General features: G+C 35.4%; 1 protein-coding gene across 4 annotated transcripts in view; it reads right to left on the reverse strand.

Annotated features, from left to right (window-relative positions):
- Positions 1-13,960, reverse strand: part of LOC125912773 (protein argonaute-3) — a 115,552-nt gene that overhangs the window by 41,138 nt on the left and 60,454 nt on the right. For all 4 annotated transcript variants that reach the window (XM_049617503.1, XM_049617502.1, XM_049617504.1 and 1 more), the window contains one exon: positions 3,838-3,972. In XM_049617503.1, the coding sequence (XP_049473460.1) occupies positions 3,838-3,972 (135 nt within the window). The remainder of the gene's footprint in view (positions 1-3,837; positions 3,973-13,960) is intronic.

Genomic DNA, 13,960 nt, shown 5'->3' on the forward strand with positions numbered 1-13,960 from the left:
AGGAAGCAGAAAATTCCAGGCCCTTTAACAGAGGCAGAGTGACAATTTAGTTGAAGTATAGTATAGTGACACAACTCTCTTATTACTATTAGAAATTAGATGCAACCAAACAATTCTTAGAGCAGGTGACCCTGCCTTCTTAGGGAATCACTGATCCCTTTGAGAATCTGATGAAAGCGGTAAACTCTCAGAAAATTGCATATACACATAGATGTTCTGGATCCTTGCAATCCATCTATGGACCATAGGAGTATGAAGATCCCAGACCTGCTTTACAAAGTGAAGCAATGGTGTTTTAAACCACTGGTAAAATCTTTGGGATTAATTTTCTTAAGCAGTACTGTCCAACAGAACTTTCTGAAATGATAGAATGTTCTACATCTGTGCTAATATGTAATCACTAGCAATATGTGTTATGGAGTACATGAAATGTGGCTAGTGTGACTAAGAAAGTGAAAACTTAATTTCATTAATTTAAGTAGCTACATGTGGGTAGTGGTACCATATTTGCCAGTGCAATCTTGGAGCTACTTAGATAGAAAAGAGTAACAAATTGATACAGTTGCTGCTGCTTACAGATAAGCAACTCCATTACTATGGCTTAGACTCCAAAGGCAGAAAATCTAAAAAGGGGCAGATGAAGGACAACTTTTAGTTTCCTGATAGTATTTATGGTTATTATTTTTGCATTTTTTCCCTGTTATATTTGTGATTCCTATTGTGCAGTGGTTCTCAACCACAGGCAATTTTGCTCTCCAGAGAACATTTGGTAATGTCTGCAGACAATTTTAACTGTCATGACTGGGAGGTGCTATGGGCATTTACTGGATGCTAGATTTAGGGATTCTTGGATCCAGGGATGAGGCTAAATATCCTACAATGGACGGGACAGCACTACTTCCCACCCCAGAACACAATAAAGAATTATCCAGCCCCAAATATTAATAGTGGCAAGGTTGAGAAACCCTGAAACAGTGTAATTTATTTTCCTATGTAATCACTAACTGCAGTACCAAACACAAAGTTCATTCACAGTAATATTTTCTTCTGATTTATCAGCACAAATTAAGATGTTAAATGCACATAACGTCAACTGTACCAGATTGGTATGGATTTTTCTTGAGAAGTACTCTTAATTGAATCAGTGATATAAATAGTTTTTATTAGTAATTACTATTGTAAGACTAAATTTCAGATCAATTAGAGTATAAAACACGCTTCTATATTATAAAGGAAACTAGAAAATAAAGTACTATCAAGTGAAGGCCTTATAAGAAGGAAATGTGAAGTAAGCAATATGAAGTAACAATATGAAGTAAGCAGGATGTAAAAATATTGTTTAGGGAGAAAACACAATATAAAAATTATAAAATTTTTTCTGTTATCCATACCACCTAGCCATTTGTTTTCAAGTCTTCCCCCTGAATTAAAGAAGTTATTAGTAATATTCTAATAGCCTACTAAATAAGTTTATACCAAAAATAAATTGGTTCTTTTATAAACATATGGTACTTTTACTACGTACACTTCCTCTAATATTTCTGTTAAACCATCATGAATAATTATACAAAGGAACAACCCTAAAGTTACTATTGAATATTTAGGAAAAAGTTCAACTGGAATTAATGAATATACTAAATAAATCTATTCGTTACAGCACAGTGTGTATCACTATTTAACAGTTACCATCAAATTCCTTTATGCTGGCTAAAAAATTAAGCCCAAATATATAGCACAGAACATAGAACTTTGATTCTGCTGAGTTTCCATGGTGGGTTACATGATGTATGTTAAAGAGCCTTCTTAAAAAATAAGAAGAAGAAGAAGAAAGCCTTTTTGAATTTGAATGGAGAAAAAAAATCATCAGTTGATCAAGTAGATCCAACTCAGATTTTTCTACCCCAAATCCAGGGTCATAGGTGCCTAAGGATTAGACCGAACCCAGGGCTTAGCAAAAAGTTGAAATTAAAAAAAAAATGGACTAGATAATTCTCTGCCCAGGTCCCTCCCGAAACCCTCCATCCAACCAAAAAAATAAATAAATAAATAAATAAATAAATAAAAAAATTTGGCTTTAATAAATCAAATATTTAACCTATAAACTTGGCTTTACCTTCACTCTAACATCAACTTTATAATGCTTTCTAGTCATTTTTTCAGTCATTTCTTTGGGCCCCTGAGCAGTTGAAGTTAAGATCGAGTCCATGCTCTTCGGGCAGCAGTTGAATCCTTGTTCTGTACATCTTGTATTTTCTGTGATAGAGTGGTGATATGAGTTGATTGCATAGTTACCGCAAAATAATGTAAGTGACTTCATGATATCAGAGGTGGTAACTAAGCAGCAACTCCACTGGAAACCATGGTATTTTGATGATCAGACATTAATGGTGGGTAATGCACTAACCTCTCGACAATGCTAACAGTGCAGTTAATACGGATTATGAAAGGACAATGATATGGTTGCAATACACTAATATATAACACTTTGTTATTTTGGCATTTAGATAACTTGAGATAAATAGATGCTCATTTTCAAAGCAGGAAGAACTTTCCTTTTAATGTTTTATTACATTGACACTCTCTCTCTCCCCTGGGTACTGAATGGCAAAGAATGAATGATTACTGGAGCAAGCAGAATGCACTGAGGTATTCTAACTGATTCAGGGAACTGAAAGATGTTCAGTGAACACTGAAACAGTTCAATGTTTCATTCAAACCAGAAGCTGGAAAATTATCTACAACATTCAAAATCTTAAAATACAAACAAAACAAAACAAACAATTTCTGACTATGTAAGATTTAACACTTACAAATGGAATTTATACTACTCATTCTAATTAGAGAATATCTAATTTTTCTTCTTGCCTAAATAATAAAAAACTAAATACAGTGGAGTCACATCTTTTTATTTTTTATTTTTTACGTAATCTCTATACCCAACGTGGGACTCGAACTCACAACTTCAAGATCAAGAGTTACAAGTTCAACTAAGTCAGCCAGGTGCCCCCCAGTGGAGTCACATGTTACATGAGGATTAAGTTCTAAGTTATGAACAAGGCAAGAATTTTATACAATCAAAATTACTCGTGAAAAATACCTTCAATCGCTAATAAAGTACACTGTCAATAGGTTTGCATATAAAACTATAAATGTATATTTAAATGTACATAGAAATGTACATTTAGATAAAGATGAATTACACACAAATTTTAGAACACTATTAAATTTTTTCTTTTTCTCTCCAGAAGACCTTATAGAGATGAATTTATGTTAGTAAAATATACATAGGATGCAACACCACTGTACAAATTTTAGCTCTAAATAAAATAGGCAAGATCAGTGATCAACTGTATAATGTACATGAAATAATGGAAGTTCCAATTCTAAAATAACACATGAAACAGGCTAGCTAGCCCCATATCCATAAAGTTTCAAAGGAATAAAATATTCTATCATTTCAGAAAAATAAGGAGGTCATTATATTAGAATATATAAAAATAATGACTCCAGTTCTGCCCTAACAATGTTTTTGGAATAAGTTTCCTACTTTTAACAGTATTATAGAAGCATTTTCCCATGAGATACTCTTACACTTTTAGCTAGCAATGCAAAGTATTAATAAAATATTAGCTGGTATCAATATTAATTTCATTACTCGCCATTTCTTTCATTCAAACAATTATCTAAGATGTAATGGTAATGAATTTAATGTAACATTTCATAATCTATATTTTTACAGATGATGTTACACGAACAGACTTTAAACATTTTTTCAATAAAAGTTTGTTATATTCATGCATTTTATACTTAAGTTGTTCCAAATACTAATTAATTCACCTTTTATCTCTTTGGTGAATTTTACCCGATGAGAATCAGTCAGAGGTCTTGGTTGCTCATCAATATTATGAATGTCAAGAACTTCACACATGAATTGAATTACAGGTTGTGCTTTGTAGAAGGCAGTGGCAGAAACTAAGAAAAACACAAATGGTACAAATTAATGTTTCTGTAAAAAAATTCAGAAATTTGTTCTCAGTTTCCGTGATAATTAACTAATTATAAAGTTATAATTATCCTTTATGCATACTTATGTATATAAAAAAGCATTTCTGAATCAAGCAGTTTCAATTTGATGGCTGTCTGACTAGGAGACAGGCATAAGAACAGAAAAGCCAAGTCCTATAGTTTTTATTGTTTTTCTTCATGGGTAACTGAATAAAACCTTTCTCTGCTACATGTATAGAAATATTCTGGGTATGAGACAAGGTCTGTAAGGGGACACATGCCAGAGCTCCTTAGCAGAGGAAAAGGTTAGGTATTCTTTTTTTTTTTTTAACTTTTATCAGGTTATTTTTTTTAATGTTTATTTTTGAGAGAGTGAGAGACAGAGCATGAGTGGGAGAGGGGCTGAGAGCAAGGGAGACACAGAATCTGAAGCAGGCTCCAGGCTGAGCTATCAGCACAGAGCCTGATGCAGGACTTGGACCCAAGAACCACGAGATCATGACTTGAGCTGAAGTCGTACGCTTAACCGACTGAGCTACACATACGCTCCTAAACAAAGCTTTCTGTGCCACCCTGGCCTGTTTATTCTAGTGAAAGCTTTTCCTGTCTTACACAGATTTGAGAAGACAGTGTTATTAAATGATACTGGTACTAATCCAAATTACAGGAAGTAATAAGTAAAGAGCATTTGCCCGATGTGATCTAGCTACAGTTGGTAGTTTACTAACAGTCAACCAGCATGACTTCTTAATCTTGGGCTTCAGAACTAGAAGAGCTTCACCAATAGTTAGTACATCACCATCACTCATTTCTTTTCTTTTTTAATGTTTTATTTAAAAAAATGTTTTTACTGTTTATTTATTTTTGAGAGACAGAGACAGAGCACAAGCAGGGGAGGAGCAGAGAGAGAGGGAGACACAGAATCCGAAATAGGCTCCAGGCTCTGAGCTGTCAGCACAGAGCCTGACACGGGGCTCGAACTCACAAACTGTGAGATCATGACCTGAGCCAAAGCTGGACGCTCAACCAATTGAGCCACCCAGGCACCCCAAGAATTTCCTTAATTTGATAAAAATTATCTACCAAAAACCTATGGCAAATTCAGGGGCACTTGGGCTCAGTCAGTTAAGCATCCGACTCCTGATTTTGGCTCAGGTCATGATCCCAGGGTCCTGGGATGGAGCTCTGCCTCAGGCTCCTCACTGAATATGGAGCCTGCCCAGGATTTATTTATCTACCTCTCTCTTTTTTTTTCTTTATCTCTCTCTCTCTCCCTTCCTTCCTCTCTTTCTCTCTCTCTCTCTCTCCCCCCCATCCTACCTCCCTCCAACTGCTCTGCTCCCCTGCTCACGCTCACTTTCTTTCTCTAATTTTTAAAAATTCATATTAAAAAACATCTATGGTAAATTCAACTTCATTTACTAGGAAGTTCTAGCTAGCACAGTATTGCAAGTTAGAGAAATAACGGGTAAAAAGACTAGAAAGGGAAAAAATTATTCACAGTATGACTACACAGAAAACCCAATAAAATCTACAGATAAATTATAGAATTAATGAGAGTTCAGCAAGGTTGCTAGACTTAAGATCAATATATGAAAAGAAATTATTCTTCTACATTGGCAACCAAATTAAAATGTAATTTAGCAAAATACATGTTAAAATTACAACAAAAAACAGTAGGACTTGGGATGAAACCCAAACAAAATATGTATAAGATCTAGAGAAGTAGGAGCGCCTGAGTGGCTCAGTCAGTTAAGCGTCCGACTTCAGCTCAGGCCATGATCTCATTCATGAGTTTGAGCCCCGCATCAGGCTCTGTGCAGACAGCTCAGAGCCTGGAGCCTGCTTTGGATTCTGTGTCTCATTCTCTCTCTGTCTCTCAAAAATAAAAAATAAAAATGTAAAAACAAAAAAAGGTCTAGAGAAGTAAAGGGTATCTTTACTATTGAAAGATACTACAGAAGATCTAAATAAATGGAGTAATATACCCTATTTGTATAAATTATTCCTATATTAATCTGCAAATTCAGAGTAATTTCAATCAAAATACCTATCACCTGGACCTCTGGAAATTAAGAAACTAATCCTGAAACTAACACAAAAGGGCAATAAAACAAGAATATTTATTAAAAAAAAATTTTTTTTTTTCAGAGAGAGAGTATGCAAGCAGGGGTGAGGAGCAGAAGGAGAGAGAGGCTCAAGCAGGCTCCATGCTCAGTACAGAACCCAATGAGGGGCTGAATCCCACAACTCTGGGATCATGACCTGAGCTGAAATCAAGAGTCAGATGCTTAACACACTGAGCCACCCAGGTGACCTTAGCCAAGACAATTTTTAAGTCTAAGGTCTGCCCTATCATTTATCAAGATTTGTTATAATCTTACTCAAGTCGAGAGACTATGGGGATAGACACACAACCAGCAGAACAGATTTGAAAGCCTACCTCACACAATATACAAAAACAAATTACTATGCAGAGAATAAATATGAAAAAAAAAACATTTAGAAGAAAATATAGAATATCTTTTTTAAAAAATGTTTTATTTTGGGTGGGGGGAACAGAGAAACAGGGAGAGAAAGAATCCCAAATAGGCTCTGTGCTGTCAATGTGGAGCCCAACAAGGGGCTCGATCTCATGAACTCTGAGATCATGATCTGAGCCGAAACCCACAGTCAGATGCTTTATCCAGTGAGCCCCTCAGGCACCCCTAGAATATCTTTATAATCTTGGTGGTAAGGAAGAATTTCTTAACAAGATATAAAAACTATAAACTATTGAAATCATAAGAATTTCTCTCTCTCTCTCTCTCTCTCTCTCGAGCACAAGCAGGGGAGAGTGGCACAGGGAGAGAGAATCTTAAGTGGGCTCCATGCTCAGTGCAGAGTCCAACATGAGGCTCAATCCCATGACCCTAGCATCATGACCTGAGCTGAAATTAAGAGTCAGATGCTCAACCAACACACCCATAAGAATTTCTTAAAATATGTAAACTATAAACCATTAAAACTATAAGGGGAAAAAAAAAAAAAAACTATGGAAGAAAACTGTAAGAAATGCACCTATAAACAAAGCAAAACAACAAAAACCACCCAAAACAGCAGCAAAATGAGGCTATAGATTGGTAGAGGACATGTGTAACACCTATAACAAATAATCAGTATTTAAAAAAAAATTTTTTTTAATGTTTATTTTTGTTGAAGGAGAGAGAGAGAGCATGAGTGGGGGAGGAACAGAAAGAGAGAGGGAGACACAGAATTCGAAGCAGGCTCCAGGCTCTGAGCCATTAAGCACAGAGCCTAATGTGGGGCTCGAACCCACAAACCGTGAGATCATGACCTGAGCCGAAGCCGGATGCTCAACCGACTGAACCACCCAGGCACCCCACAAATAATTAGTATTGAAATATGTAATGAGTTCCTATAATCAAGATACAACAATAAATGTGGCAAATGACATGAGCTAGCATTACATAAAAGAGAAATCTAAATGTTGAAACCCATAAATTTTCATGATTTTATGTGTAATTAAGGAAATACATATAACAATATTGAGCTATCATTTTACACCAGTCAAGATGGGCAAAGAATTTTAAGACCTGTAACACAAACTGACAACAAGCCAATGGAAGAATGAATGCTCTCATGCAGACTGGAGGGATTCTGATACAATGACGAGAGCAAATAGTAATGTATAGTAAGTTTGAAGATATGCTTACTTTTCCATCCAGCAGTTCCACTATGTTGAAATACATACTCTAGAGAAATTCCCTATATGCCAGAGGAGGCATGAGTAAGAATGCTTATTGTAGCATTGTTTTTAATAGTAAAACCAAAATATCCATCAACAGATGGATAAATCTGGAGTGTGTGCACATAATTAAAATGGACTAGCCAGGTATTAGAATTCAGATCAATAAAATTAGAAATCAAGTACAGATATTATTGAGAGGACTTTGGTGGAAAATGAGATATTATCTACTACTTAGATTGCCAGTATCTAGATATATATAATCTACAACTAAGGAAAAAAAATCACCAAAAGAGACTATGTCTAGAATACCAGTAGGATAGTCTTCCAATTCATCAACATTCATCTCCAAATTTATTAAGGACATTTAAATTTCAGTAAGGTTTTGTAATACACTCTACAACTCTAATGTATCTTTATATAGATTGATAAATGATAAATTTTTTTTTGCTGATAGAAATACATCCTTTAATTCCTGTCACTGATTATTTGTTGCACATTGATTTTTCCAAGCTATGTTTATTTTCTTCTTTTCATGCATAGCAGTGTTTGAATAATAAAACAAGGACAAGGTTTAAAATAAAATAGACATAGACTTTGATCCTAGGTCCAACATTTACTGATTATGATTTCTCTGAATTTCTATTTGTTCAGTTGTAAATTTAGAATACCTACTACTCATAGCATTAGTGTGGGGATTCAATGCAAAGTACCTACTTGTACGCAGACCATAATAGGAACTCAACAGAGCTTCTTTTTTCATTTCTTTTAAAAATGTTTATTCATTGAGAGAGAGAGAGGGAGAGGGAGAAGGAGAAAGAGGGAAAGAGCGTGTGGGGGGAGGGGCAAAGAGCTAGAGACACAGAATCTGAAGCAGGCTCCAGGCTCCGAGCTGTCAGCACAGAGCCCAATGTCGGATCAAACCCACAAACCGTGAGATCAAGACCTGAGCTGAAGTCCATCACTCAACAGACTGAGCCACCCAGGCATCCCTCTTTTTTCATTTCTGAAGAATTGTTCATTCATGTCATTTGTTCACTGATCTAGTGAGGTCTTAATTCTAGGCAAAATCACTTTGTTAATGTAAACTAACTCCTTAAAGAGGTCTTATAGGAGAATGTTCCATTAAGAAGGAATTAGAATTTTTTAAAAATGTTTACTTATTTTTTTGAGAGAGAGAGAGTGCGGGGAGGGGAGGGGCAGAGAGAGAGGGAGACACAGAATGTGAAGCAGGCTCCAGGCTCTGAGCTGTCAGCACAGAGCCCTACGCAGGGCTAGAACTCACCAACCAGGAAGTCATGACCTGAGCCGAAGCTGGATGCTTAATGGACTGAGCCACCCAGGTGCCCTTAGAATTTTTTTTTTTCAGAAGGGGGGGGGGGAGAGGGGGGGGAAGAGAGAGAGAGAGAGAGACTCTGACTGCACACATGCATCAGAAGAGGAGGGGCAAAGGACCCAAAGTGGGCTCTGCATTGTCAGCAGACAGCCCCATATGCAGGGCTGGAACTAAGGAATAATGAGATGATGACCTGAGCCAAAGTCGGACCCTTAATGGTCTAAGCCACTCAGGTGCCCCAAGAAGGGGTTAGAATTCTTAAGTTTGCTTTTCACTATGTCAAAAGACATGGCAGAAAATAACAGATAAGAAAAAAGAAAGAAGTGCTTGCCATATTTAAAATAACTATGACTATGAAATAAGTCCAGGTCCAAATGAATAGTATAAAATAGAACAGTAAATAACATTGGAAGCTCGTAATCACAATTATACCTTAATGTACACATACTACCTCCTGAGAGGTTACATGGTATGGATGTTATCTGCTTCAGTTTTATAGGCTTACTCCCATGGCTCTGAAAGTATGAGAACAGAGATTAAGACTACTTATTACACAATGAATGTCTTTTTATGGTTATAATCAGTGAGCACTTTAGAGGCCATGTTAAATATCTTTGAAAATCCTATTATCACCTGGCAAGATATTATTAACATAGCATCCAGGAGATATTGATAGATTAAAGAATTGTTTAGATTGTTTAGAATTGTTTAGATTGTTAAAGATTTTTCTATTTTTAATATAAAATATCACATATTTAGTAAAGTATATAAAATATGAATATTACTGAGAGTATTATACAATAAATATATACAGAACCAGCACTGGATCAACAACTAAATATTGCCAGTATCTTAGCAACCTCTTTCTTAGCCCCTTCCCAATCCTAACTTCCTCTCTCTCCTTCAAAGGTAATCAAAGTCCTGGCTCATGGTAATCACTTCCTTTTCTTTAAATACACAACATAAGTACAGATTCAAAAACAGTTTAGTTTTCCTGGTTCTTGAACTTTATATAACTGGAAACATAAAGCATGTAATCCTTTTGAGACTATTGCTAAGGATGGTCTCTAGCTCATATATATTAAATGTAAGTAGTTTCTTCATTTTCACTGCACTAACACTCTGGTAAAAAAATACAGTTACCTATTCTAATGTTGGACATTTGTGTTGGCATTTTCCTTTGGTTACTGTAAGGTTATGAAAATTCCTATAGTTGGTCTTAGTGATGCACATACACATATAAATTTCTCTGGTAGAAAAGGCTCCATCTAAAAGTAGAATTGCTGAGTCATGAAGGATCTGTATCTCTAATTTTCCTAGATAATGCCAACTCTTCCAAAATGGTTTTAACAACTGACCTTCTCATGAGCAATGTATAAGTCATTTTTGTGCTAATTTCTCACTGTTAGTACTGTCAGACTTGAATTTTAGCCTTTCTGGTGGGTTATGTAGGAATACTTTACTTTTAGAAAAGGATTTTCAGGCTTACATATAATAAAATGCATTTTAAGTGTAAAGTTCAATGATTTTGACAAATGTATATATCTATGCTACTACAACCCCAATTAAGAAGGAAAATTTCTATCACCCCAGAAAGTACTTTCCTGCCTCTATGTAATTAGTTTCTCCCACATCTGCCCTCGGCAAACACTTATAGTATTCTTTCACAATAGATTAACTGGTTATAAAATTTCATATAAATGTAATTATACTGTATATACCATTTTGAGTTTGTTCTTTTGCACATTTTAATTGAGATTCATTCATACTGCTGTATAAATTAATAGTTCTTTTTAATTGCTGGGTAGTATTTCCTTGTATGAATAGATCAAAATTTGTTTCTCCATTCACCTGTTCTTGGATATTTGTGTTATTTCCTGTTTCTAGTTATTATGAATAAACAAATATACGCACATAAATCTTTGTATGACCTCTTTTTTCTTTTGTCTTGGGGAAAGGCCTAGGAATAAAATTGGTGGGTCATAAAGCCAGAAAATGTCTAACTTTAAAATATGCCAAAATATTTTTCAAAGTGGTTGTACAATTTACACCTACCATTTCCAGTTGCTTCACACCGTGACACTGGTATTGACAGTCTTTTTTTTTTTTTTAATGGTGGAATTTTTAAAGTTTTTATTTATTTTGACAGAGAGAGAGAGAGAGAGAGAGAGAGAGAGAGAGACAGACAGACAGGCAGGCAGAGAGAGAATCCCAAACAGGCTCCATGCTGTCAGTACAGAGCCTGATGTGGGGCTGAAACGCACAAACCATGAGATCATGACCTTAGTCAGATGCTTAAACCAACTGAGTTACCCAGGTGCCCTAGTATTGCCAGTCATTTTAATTTAGCCCATACAGTGGGTGTGAAGTAATTACCTCATTATGGTTATTTGCCTTTCTCAGATGAGCAATGATGTTTAGCATCTTTTCAAGTGTTTACTTGCCATTCACATACATCTTTTATGAAGTGTCTGCTTTTGACCACATTTTAAAAATTGTCTGGTATAAGTTTTTAATATTCTGGACACAAGTCTTTTATTTAGATAGATGTTTTGCAAATAGTTTCTCCCAGCAGTGCCTACTTTTTCATCTTAAGTGTTTTGAAAAGAGGGTTTTCATTCAGATGAAGTTTCCAGTATATTAAAAAATGTTTTGGGGTGCCTGGGTGGCTCAGTCGCTTAAGTGTCCAATTCTTAATTTCGGCTCAGGTAACGATCTTTCGGTTCGTGGGATGGAGCCCCACGTCAGGATATATGCTGATAACATGGAGCCTGCCTGGGATTTTGTCTCCCTTGCTCTGCCCCTCCCCTGCTCACAATCTCTCTCTCAAAATAAATAAACTGAAAAAATAGATCTTTCACTCCAAGGACATGAATATTTTTCCTGTTTTCTTAGAAATTTCCCAGTTTTAGCTTTGTGGATTAATTTTTGAGTATGGTGTGAAGTAGGGGTTATGTTTATTTTTTTCATACACATATCCAGTTGTTCTGGCATCACTCATTAAGACTATCCTTTCGGGGAACCTGGCTGGTTCAGTTGGTTGAACACCGACTCTTGATTTTGGCTCAGGTCATGACTCCAGGGTTTGGGATCGAGCCCTGCATCCAGCTCTGTGCTGAGCATGGAGCCTGCTTAAGATTCTCTCTTCCCACATCGTGCTCACTTTCTCTCTAAAATAAAGTATTAAAAAAAAATACTACCTTTTTCTCACTGAATTATATTGGCTCCTCTGTCAAATATCAATCAACCACATGAGTGGGTCTCTTTCTGTAGCTATTCTAATTGCTTCTCAGCCTGTGATTAAGATCAAGTATCTTAAGAAAAAAAATAAAGATCAAGTATCTTAATATCTGTAGCTTTTCTGTAACTTGATTAACAGGTCTACCTTCACCCCAATATCACACTGTATTGATTACTATGGTTTTGTAGCCTATCTTTAAAACCAGGTAGTATGGGGTGCCTGGTTGGTTAAGCATCCGACTCTTGATTTTGGCTCAGGTCATGATCTCACAATTGCTGAGATTGAGCCCCGATTTGGACTCAGTGCTGACAGTGGCAGAGCCTGCCTGGGATTCTCTCTCCTTCTCTGCTCTCTCCTGCCAGTGCACTCTTTCTCTCAAAATAAATAAATAAACTTTAAAAATATAAAAACTAAAAAAAATTTAAACACCCTAAAACTAGGTAGTATAAATCTTCCCACTTTGTTTTTCTTTGAAATGTTTTTGGCTATTTTAGGTTCTTTGTATTCCCATATAAATCTTAAGACAGCTTGTCAACTTATATTAAAAAAAAATCCTGATGAGATTTTCATTAGGATTGTGTTGAGTCTACAGGTCAATTTGGGGAGAACGGACAGCTTAACAATTTTAGTGTTCTGGTCCAAGAACATGGTATCTTTATATCTTTCTTGGGAAGTCTTTGTAGCTTTCATTATACAGGACTTGCACATCTTTCTTTAAATCTATTTTTTTTATTATTAATGGTATTTTTTCTTAATTGTTGAATGCTAGTATTATTTCTTGTTATACTGCTTGTATTGATTTTTGTCTATGCTACTAGTATACTGTGTCCTTGCTAAATTCATCTATTAATTCTAGTAGGTTTGTGTGGGTTTTTTTTTTTGGTAGATTCATTAGGATTTTTTATGTAGAGAATAACAGGTCTTCTGCAAACAGGGAGAATTTTATTTCTTCCCTTACAACATTATGTCTTTATTTTTCTTGCCTCGGTGCATTGGTTTGCACTGCCAGCACCATGCTGAATCAAGCAGTGAAAAGCAAGTATCCTTGCCTTGATTTTGGAGTAAAAGCTTTTAATCTTTTTTTACCCTTTAGTATGAAGATGATGCCTCTTATGTTTTCTAGACGCTTTTATCAAGCTGAAAAAGTTTCCTTTTATTGCTAGTTTATTGTAAATTTTTATCATGAGAACGTTAGAATGTGTCCAATGATTTTTCTGTTTGTTGGGAGGATTATACTGTTTTTGTCAAGTGTTGGTATCACAGGTATACTAGCCTCATAAAGTTGGAAAGTCTTTCCTCCTCTATTTCCTGAATTAGTTAAAGACTGGTACTATTTTTTCCTTAAATGTTAGATAAAATTCACCAGTAAAATCACTGGAATTTTCAGGGGATTATGAATTGAATTTAATAGATACAGAGCTATTCAGATTATTCTTCAGAGTAAATTTCTGTAAAGTCATGTTAAATTACCAAATTAACTGGTATAAAGTTCATAACATTTCCTTATTAACCTTTCAATTCTAAAGGACCTTTAGTGAGACCCTCTTTCATTCTGATACTGGTAATCTGTTTTTTTCTATTTTTCTAAATCGGTTTAGTCTTGCTAGGAGTTTTTAATTTCATTAAAAGA

This window comes from Panthera uncia, assembly GCF_023721935.1.
Source record: "Panthera uncia isolate 11264 chromosome C1 unlocalized genomic scaffold, Puncia_PCG_1.0 HiC_scaffold_4, whole genome shotgun sequence".
Taxonomy (NCBI): domain Eukaryota; kingdom Metazoa; phylum Chordata; class Mammalia; order Carnivora; family Felidae; genus Panthera; species Panthera uncia.